This window comes from Perognathus longimembris, chromosome 19 (assembly GCF_023159225.1).
Source record: "Perognathus longimembris pacificus isolate PPM17 chromosome 19, ASM2315922v1, whole genome shotgun sequence".
Lineage (NCBI taxonomy): Eukaryota > Metazoa > Chordata > Mammalia > Rodentia > Heteromyidae > Perognathus > Perognathus longimembris.
Genome location: NC_063179.1, coordinates 8,976,422 through 8,986,324, shown reverse-complemented (window position 1 = coordinate 8,986,324; position 9,903 = coordinate 8,976,422). Strand labels below are relative to the sequence as shown.

General features: G+C 51.8%; 1 protein-coding gene across 1 annotated transcript in view; it reads left to right on the top strand.

The window, feature by feature from the left end:
* Window positions 1-9,903, top strand: part of Retreg1 (reticulophagy regulator 1) — a 106,119-nt gene continuing 96,216 nt past the window's right edge. Inside the window, exon 1 of the mRNA XM_048368044.1 lies at window positions 1-274. Coding sequence (XP_048224001.1) covers window positions 21-274 — 254 coding nt within the window. The 5' untranslated portion in view covers window positions 1-20. The remainder of the gene's footprint in view (window positions 275-9,903) is intronic.

The following is a 9,903-nucleotide window of genomic DNA, read 5'->3' as shown; positions in this document are numbered from 1 at the left end:
GCGTGCGAACCGCGCGGAAGATGGCGAGCCCGGCGCCCGGGGAGCGCGCCCGGGAAGGCTGCCCGGCCCGGGGGCCCGAGGCGCGGGCGGCGGCGGCGGAGGGGGCGCGCGGGGCGCCGCAGGTGGACGAGGCCGCGGGCCGCGCGGCCGCCGCGCTCGCCTGGCTGCTCGGGGAGCCGGCGCTGTGGCTGGGCGGCCGCGCCGAGGAGCTGCTGAGCTGGAAGAGGCCGCTGCGCAGCCTGCTCGCCTTCCTCGGGGCCAACTTGCTGTTCTGGTGAGCGCGGGGCGGGGCGCGGGGGGCGGGGGGGCGCCCCCGGGGCGGCGGAGGAAGCGCCCCCCGGCCCCACGCCAACTTTCCTGTCCGCGCACTGCCTGCCCTGCGGACACTTGTCACCCCCGCGTGGCCCCGCGCGCCCGCTCCGGCCCCGGGCGTGTGGCCCTGCCCACCGCAGCGTGCCGGGCCGCGGGGCGCCCACCGGGGTGCCGCTCCTGCGCCCCGGACGCACCGCGACCCCGGCGTCCTAGCCGCTCAGGGCGCGGGGAGCCGAGGATGGCAGTTCAAAGCCAGCCCGGGCAGGAAAGTCCTCACCGGAAAACCGGGGGTGGAGAGCTTGCCGGGAGCGAGAAAGCTCAGGGACAGCGCCCAGGCCCTGAGTTCAAGCCTCGGGACCCGCACCGGTAGGGAGGGAGGAGGGGAGCGACGGGGGGAGGAAAAGAAAATCAAAGACCAGACTGCGATGTCCATCAGACATCAGACACCTCTCCCCTGGAGGATGCGGTTTACTGTTCTTTCGTCCCTGCCGAGGAAACAGGAGAGAAACAGGTGGATTATGCTCAACGCACCGCCCCCTAGGCCTGCAAGGGGTGTGTGTGTGTGTGTGTGTGTGTGTGTGTGTGTGTGTGTGTGTGTGTAAAACGGGCTTAGTTTCAGGCAAAGTCAACTGAGAACACACCAGGATGTTCTCTTAACCCCTGCACCACAGGTTTGTGTCCCCAAAAGATGCTCTTCCCAGGCGAGGGCAGGGAAGCTCCGGCCGGGGCGTGCTAGCGGTGCGGTTAAGGGCAGCGAGAACCCCTGCCCCCCACCCCAGAGCACCCCGCTGACAGCATGACCTCACAGTGCAGAATAAGCCGTTTCCCTGACAGATAACCTGGTAAATACCCCCAAAGACGTACTCTGTCATTTCTCCTGGATTAACTTTCACCTGGGTGAAGATTTTTCTGCCGATTTGTGCTAGTTTGGGCCGACTCTTGAAACAAGTTGTGTCTTGCTGGATTCCCATACTGCCCGTTGACTTGAGATGGCTTAGCTATCTGGTGTCTGTAGAATTTATTCTGCATCTCTCTCCCCAGTTCTGAAGTCACTGGAATCCTCTCGAGGCGCGTGTGTTGTATTTGTGTCCTGTTAGACCGCAAGGCTAGCTCATCAACAAATTTAGGGCTGCCTCATTGTTACCAGTGTGCAGCATGCTTTACTTTTTTTCTTTTTGAATTTTGTTTATTTTTTCTTTTAAAAAGTACCGAACAAACTCCCACAGTTGAGAAGTTTGGAGGCATAAAAATGTAAAGCTTTTGTTTTGAAAAATCTCTCTCCCATGCCAGTTTGAGGCAGGCACAGTTTTTCCCACAAGCTACCACTGGAACTTGTTTCCTGTCCATCTTTCCACATAGGCTGTTTCACCAAATGCAAACTACTTCATGCAAATGGTGGAATACTGTATCAACTATTTTTCTTTTAAGTATACCAAGGTGGTCACTTCATTTATTTTTTTCCTGATGCATAGAATTTGTAAGACTATTTCAGGTTATTTAACCTGAATTCTCTGGAGATAGTAAGTAGTTTGCAAGTTGGGGTAATTTTGGTGTTATAGCAATATACATGTATCATTTGTATATAGGCAAGTTTTGGTTTTTTTCCTGGTCCTGGAGTTTGAACTCAGGGCCAAGGTGCCAACCCTGCGTTTTTGTGCTCAAGGCTAGCGCACTAACCACTTGATCCACTCCTCCGCTTCTGGCTTTTTGGTGGTTAATTGAAGATTAGAATCCTACAGGCTTTCCTGCCTGGGCTGGCTTTGAACAGTGCTCCTCAGATCTCAGCATCTTGAGTAGTTAGGATGATGGACATAAGCCACCCGTGCCTGGCTAGGCAAGTATTTCTGTAGGGTTAATTTCCAGACCTGACATTGCTAGGGCACAGGGGATGTGTATTCGTCATCTTAATGGGTAGCACCATATTGCACTTCCTTGGGATGCTACCAATTTCTATTGGCACCAGTAATTAATGTGTGTGACTACCTGTGTCTCTGCAGGCTTGGAACTTTTTTTCCCCCCCAGAGCTGGGGCTTGAACTCAGGGCTCAAGCACTGTCCCTGGCTTCTTTCTACTCAAGGCCAGCACTCTACCACTTGAGCCACAGCGCCACTTCTGGCTTTTTCTATATATGTGGTGCTGAGGAATCGAACCCCAGAGCTTCATGTATACAAGGCAAGCACTCTACCACTAGGCCATACTCCCAGACCTGCTTGGAACTTTTTTGATCTCACAAATACAATAGCAGAAAAGAAAATGAGATCTCAATATGGGGTTTAACTTGGATTTCTCCAGGATTGCATATTGTTCTTATGTTCAAAGCCATGGGGTTAGGGAATTAGCTCAGTGGGAGAGTGCTTGCCTAGCAAGTGTAAATCCCTGAATTCAGTCCTCAGCACCACACGTACACACACACAAGTTAAAAAGACCAAAAGCCACTGTAATTTACTTTTGTCTTTCTTGTCTGTGGTAGATAACATTTGCCTATTTTTATGAGGTTATTGATATTTTTCTTACCGACTGTCGATCTTTTTCTATTAAGAACTTTAGCCTAATCTCTGTTAAACAACTTGTATTGAAACTTTTTTCATAAAATGGAAAGGAATATCTTGTATTAATTAGGGTCATCCCCCCCATTTAATGTATGATTCTGAAGGAGATGTATTAACCATGTTAGGCTCTTGTTTGGTATTTCCTCTGCTTGATATCTGCATGCCATGTATGTGTTTGCTTTCACAGAAAGGTAACAGTTCTGTTCTTTAAATTTGAAAATACTTTTTTTGCTTTTGTAGGGTAATGCACTTGGAGTTTATAAGTCATCTATTACTGTCGTAAAATCTGGGAAATTTCCCTTCTTTATTTGTCTCTCTGGGGTTGAAATTATTTTCAGGGCTTTTGAGGTATGTTTTGTTTTGTTTGCATGCAGAATGGATTTCTTTTTAGTTGATTGCAAATTATATGACACTTTAATTGTCTATATGGCAAGAACTCTAAAGCTGGTATTTTCTGTGAGAAAACCCAAAAGATCCATGTTAGAAAGATGAGATATCTGAATCTTGTCTTATGCACTAATGATGCGTCTAACTTTAAGTACTGTTATTTCTTCTTTGTGGAAATTAACTTCCTTTTGGTGGGATTCCGTTTGACCTCAGGGCCATAAATTTACTAGGCAGGCGCTCTACCACTTGAAGAATTCCCCAGCTTTCTCTTTTTTTGCTTTAGTTTTTTATTTTTTTCAAGATAGGGTTTCTTGTTTTTGTCTGGAGTTGCCTTTGACTATGATCTTATTACCTACACTTCCTTTGTAGCTGGAATTACAGGTATGGGCTATGATGCCTCACCTGAAATTAACATTCTAAGCATATAATTTTGGAATGATTTAATGCGTGGAACTAGACAGTGGCATTGTGGGTCATGGTAAGGACCTAGACTTGGATGGGCAGGAACGGTTTGGGTAGCTCTCGGGCATATGGTCAGCTGCTATCCAGATGTAGGAATGAACTGAACCAATGAATAGCATTTTGAAGGCACACTACGTCGTTCACTGTGACCCAAGTAAACACTTGGTTGATGACAAAGTGGAGATGGAGGTTGGCTGTGGGCTGCGGGGTGACATTTGGAGGGCCAGTACCAGTTCAGAATTCTCTGTTAAGTGTTTGGACTCAGTTTTTCTATAGGTAATGGGAACAGTTAAAGTGACCTGTAAAAATATGCCTCAGTTCTTTACTGGATAAATATATCCATGCAGCACTACACGTGACCGTGGAGGTGGGCGGAGCCATGGGTAGCAGCCGGGATGCAATTTACAAGTGTAACCTGGAGCAAGGGAAGCAGAAAACTTAATATATACAGAATGACAGGTGTGTGTGTGTGTGTGTGTGTGTGTGTGTGTGTGTGTGTTAAACTCAAGTTTGAAAACACGTAAAACTAAGCAGAATTGGTTAAGGGTACACACATAGGAGGTAAAACTGGCAGGAAAATATCACAGTCATGAATCAGAGGCACACATAGAAATATATTCCCATCTTGCAATGGATAGATACAAAGGTAGGAAAAAGGCAAAAAAGAAAAACCAAAAAAAAAAAAAAAAGCCCCCAACCAATATGCACGCAGAGCCTGTCGTGCAGACTGTATGTAGTTCTGGTCTCCGAAAGCAGACTTTCCCCATGAGAGTTCAGTTCAAGGCTGGGCGGGGTATCAGCGCATCCTGTTCCATCGAACACTCAGTTTACCCAGGTGGACTCCGTCTTCCCTCCCTCCCTCCTTCCCTCCCGTCTCCCTTCCTTTCTCCCTTCCTTCTTTCTCCCTTCCTTCCTTCCTTCCTTCCTTCCTTCCTTCCTTCCTTCCTTCCTTCCTTCCTTCCTTCCTTCCTTCCCCCTCGTGCCCCTCTTCCTCTCCATTTGTCTTGCAGCATTACTGGAAGTTTGAACTCAGGGCCTTGTACTTGCTAGCCAGAAGCTCTACTACTTGAGCTCCACCTCCAGCCCTGTTTCGCTTTTTGGTATATCTGGAATATTCTTTGTGTTTTTGTGCCACGTTGGCTTCCAACCGTGATCCCCCTAGTTCCTGCTTCCCGTGGGGCCGGGATTACAGCAGTGAACCGCTGTGCCTGGCCAATTTTTGTTAATTTAAAAAATGAACATGGCCTCCCAGTTCACACGTTTTTAGAAAGGGGTAACTGTTCTGAATAACCACGCCTGCCCTGGCTTCCCAGTCTCCTTCCATGGATGACCAGTGTTACAATTTGAAGCCCAACATGAAATGAACCCAATGAGATAGAAAAAAATAGCGCCCACCTTCTGTGGGCGGAGTCGTGGCTGGCCCGGTGGATGATGGAAGCACCGTGCCGCGGCTGGCCCGGTGGATGATGGAGACGCCGTGTTGTGGCTGGCTCAGTGGATGATGGAGGCACCGTGCCGTGGCTGGCTCGGTGGATGATGGAGACGCCGTGCCGCGGCTGGCCCGGTGGATGATGGAAGCACCGTGCCGCGGCTGGCCCGGTGGATGATGGAGGAGCTTGCATGTCCCAGTCTCCAGGACTTTACAGTTCAGGACGAAGCTGAGAGCCGGGTGCTTCCTTTACATCCATGCAAGCTTCAGAAGCAGGGCTGGGGATACGGCCTAGTGGTAGAGTGCTTGCCTCGTATACATGAGGCCCTGGGTTCGATTCCCCAGCACCACATATATAGAAAACGGCCAGAAGTGGCGCTGTGGCTCAAGTGGCAGAGTGCTAGCCTTGAGCAAGAAGCCAGGGACAGTGGTCAGGCCGAGTCCAAGCCCCCAGGACAGGCCAAAAAATAAAAAAAGAAAGCAAGCTTCGGAAGGGACATTCTTGTAAATGTGAGTTTATAGTCAGGCTTTTAGACAAGTTCAAGAACAGAGGGTTGATTTGGGGAGCACAGAATTAATCTGGGGTTCCTGGAGTGGCAGAGATCTGAAAGGAAGTGGTTGAGAAGGATGGGGTGAACTGAGGTGCACGAGGCAGTATTCCTCCAGCGCAGACGGGGCGGGGCTGGTTTGAAGGGCTTGGGACATAGGGAGGACTCGACCATTGGAAAGAGCCTGGAACATTCTGTATGGCGCCCTCAGCAAGCGCGTCTTCTGCCGTGGCCTCGTGGCCACTGGGGGCACACCGGCTCTTTGTGAGACTTCATGGGAGGCTCGCTGTCAGATCCTGGTTTTCTTCCCACATCTGGCTCATTAGCGCCGGTGAAAGCTGGTGGGCTTTCCGGCCCAGAGGGCCCCCGCTTGTCCTCGGGCGCTGATGCAGCGAAGCGCAGAGCCGGCGTGCTCAGCCGCAGGCGTGGGTGCGCAGTTTTACGGCTGTGCTGTTGGAGTGATCGCCACCTCACCGTCTTTGGGGCCATTCTGCTCTTTACGTCTTGTCCTGCTACTGTCTAGTTGATCCAAGTAAGCGTAAATAAACGAAGTGTGTCGAGATGCCTAGCTCTTGGGTCAATAATGATGACGAAGACCCAGTCTGAAGAATTGTCATACGGATTGTCATTGGGCGTGCCAGTTTCTCACGCAGAGGACACAGCGAGCCGGTGGGGTTCCCTCAGGCAGTGGCCGAGGGGTGCAGTGGTTTGAAAAATTGATCCCTGCGTTCAAGCTAATGGGATTTGAAAGTGGAGCCTGTGGAAGGTAATTCAGACCTAAGTGAGACCCCCATGAAGGGCCTGCACACCCGCTGGGCCTCACGTGGTGATCCAGTGCAGGCCTCCCCACCCCCCCAGACGCTGCCTCCATCTTGGATCTCCAACCCCCAGACCTGCAGGCCAGATAAACCTTCGTTCTTCCCAAACCAACAAGTCAGTGCAATTCGGTTACAGCAATAGAAAATGGATCAAAATGAGGGAGAAGAGGAGGAGACAGGATGGTCGTGTAAAAAGACGAGACGATAGACCCAGAGAAGTCACTGTCGCGTATCAGGGAGCCAACTTCCGGAAGCATGGATTGAGCCCGTGTTAGCCTTCATCTATCTCTTTATAAGTAGAGACCGAGAGAGAGGGAGATCGGAAGGGGAGACGGAAGGTGGTTTATGAGCTAGGAGAACATTCCAGAGGTGAGATGGGAAAGGAACAGGTTGAGACCGCTTGATGCAGAGGTGACCGCTGTTAGACCACGCTGAGGCATTTGGACGGCACGTATGGGAGCCCCGGTCGCCCTCACCCTGGCCGCCCCCACCCTGGCCGCCCTCACCCTGGTCTGCCGTGAGGAGAAAGGGCCTGCTCTCCAGGGACCAGGGGACACTGCCTCTGCGGCCCTTTGATTTCCCAGCGCCTAGAACTGTAAATAATGCACTTGGGTTCTTTGTAAGATGCTCCGTGGATGGCCTTTCCCCCCTTTTTGTGGTGCTGGAGTTGGAAGCCAGGGTGTTGCGTATGCTGGGCAAGCACTGGACCCTGAGCTCACTCCAGCCTGGGGATTTGGTGACCCACAGCCCGCGCTGCCCAGGACTTTCTCTCCGATGGAGTGCCCTCGTGTGGGCGTGAGGAGCTGCGCGTGGGCTGCGTCCTCCTGCGCCTCCTGTAGTCTGTCCTGGCCCCCACTCTGCTTTCTCCCAGCCAGCTGGCTGTGCGGAGAACAGTGGACCGGGGGGGGGGGGGGCGGTGCTGGAGCTCGAACTCAGGGTCGGGGCACTGTCCCTTAGCTATTTCACTCCAAGCTAGCACTTTACCACTTGAGCCACAGCTCCACCTCTGGCTCTTTGGTGGTTAATTGGAGATGAGAGTCTCTGGAACTTTCCTGTTCCGGCTGTCTGGATCCTGATCAAATCTCAGCCTCCTGAGTGACTAGCATTACTGGGGGTGTGCCTGGCTTGCCACTGTTTTTCTTCTCAGTGAAGATGTTTTGGCTCAGATTCCTGTGTCTTCCTTTTGTCCTTAGAAATGGTTTTTCAACATTTCTCTTAATTTCTCCTTCCTTCCTCTCTTCCTCCCTCCCTCCCTCCCTCCCTCCCTCCCTCCCTCCCTCCCCTCCTTCTCTCTCTCTCTCCTTCTTTCCTTCCTTCCCTCCATCCTTCCTTCCTTCCCATGGCCTTCAAATTGCTAAGTTGAAATTGCCTCTGGGTTTTCTTCCTCACTGTAGCTGGCATGACCCGTGTGTGCCCCAGTGCCAGCTTCCTTGTTTGCCATGGCCATGGCGTTCATGAGTTCCGCCCAGGCTGGCCTTGAACCGTGGTGTTCTCAATCTCAGCCTCCCATGTGGTTAGGACTACAGATCTGAGCTCGCCACCTCGTGACTCGAGGTATATTTTTTAGTGGAAAAGTGCTAGATTGAATATTTGGATCACTCCTCTATGGGGTTAGGTGAACACTTAAGCATCTTACCGGGGAATTTCTTGTCGCTGAAATGAAAACAAGGCCATGAAATCCGCGTGTCATTCTAGGTGTGCTCGTAGAAGCTTATTGCTCTCCGGATTTGCAGAGATTCTGCCGAATCATGTTACCCGGTGGCTCTTCGTCCTGAGGCGCTCAAGGTTGCTCAGAGAGGTTTTCCTGTCTGGGATGCAGGTTAGCAACGCCGAGGTGGAAGCGCTTAGGCTGGGTGAGGTAGGGCTGCTCCCTGACCCTCGCGGTGACCCCAGGACGGGGGGAAGGCGCTTGCGCTGTGCGGCAGCCTCCTCTTCCCAGGCGGAGCGAACCTTGCGCGTGGAAGGTGACCTCTGACGACGCACGTGTTCGGGCTTCTCCGCTCTTGCCCGTTACCTTCCTGATTCCTCTTGTGGCGGTTGGTAGCGGCAAGAAGCAGCATTTCCTGAGCTCCACGTAGCGGGCCCCTTGCGAGGCCGAGCAGCAAGGTGTCTTTGTCCTGTGGACAGAAGGTATATTGAGGCTTAGGTTTAAGTAACTTGCCCCCAAGGAACAGTAAGCAGCCAGCCAGGCATAGTGGTCCGTGCCTATAAGTCTAGCTTACTGGGAAGCCATAGGTAGTAGGAGAAGTGCCGTCCAGGGCAGCCTGGACCCAAATGGAAGATCTTATTTGAAAAACAATGAGAGCATAAAGGGCTGGGGCTGAGGCTCAAGTGAGAGCCCTTGCTACGAGGTGTCCAAACCAGAGTTCAAACCCCTGCTAAGAAGAGAGGAGGGAGAGAGGAGGAGGAGGAGGAGGAGGGAGAGAAGAGGAGGAGGAGGGAAGAGGAGGAAAAGGAGGAAGGAAGTGAGGGAGGGGGGGGGTCCAGTAATTGGACTGCAAGGGGGGGTTGCGGGATATAGTTAGAGCACAGTTCTCTGGCTTCTCCCTCCCTCTCAGAGGACAAAGTTCATGTTTCAAAGGAAGACGCCGGCGTCTCCCACGTGCAGGGCTGCTCTTTCTCCCTCTGCCTTTAGAGAGGGAAGCCCATGCTTTTTCTGACTCTGCCTTTAGAGGGGGAAGCCCATGCTTTTTCTGAGTAAGATCGCCACAGCAGACCCGGCAGCTTCATCCCGGCCCCGGTCCGCCCTGCAACCTTTGTTTTGCACGTTAGGCGTTCATTATCCACACTGGGCCCAGTTTCATCAGATGCCACTTCCTTTTGACATCTATCCTTTGGACCCAGGGCTGCCCTTTTCTGTCCAGGTAATAGGCCACGGGGACGGAGGCTGCGTGGCTCTGTGGCGTGGAGCACGCATCAAAGAGGTGCTGTCGATGAATCTCATAGTTGGGGGCCCAGCCCCAGGACAAATCCAGTCTTCCCAGAAAACATGGCTGTCCTGCTGCCTCAAGCAAGTTAATACGTGTTTTTGTTCAAATCAGCATGGCTATGGAAATGTACTATACACACCTGAGTGCCACACTTACATTTCCTTCCTGTACCATTTTATTTTGCTGTGACTTTTAGTATATTTTTTTTTGACTCTCCAGAATGTCTAGAAATGTCATGCCGGGACAAATGTCACACAGATACCTCAGTCCAATTTCTGTGCCTTCTCAGTGCCCCTTCCTGGGCCAGAGCCAACTCTGCAGGTCCTCACCCTCCTGTTTCCGTCTTGTGTCATCGTCTCTGGACCTAGACATCCATCTCGTTCTGCTTCCTTCTCTCCTGTTTGGAGCCTTTTCCCGAATCCAGGCTGAAGTGTGGGTCTGGAGAAAGTGAGTTCTTGATGGGGGGGG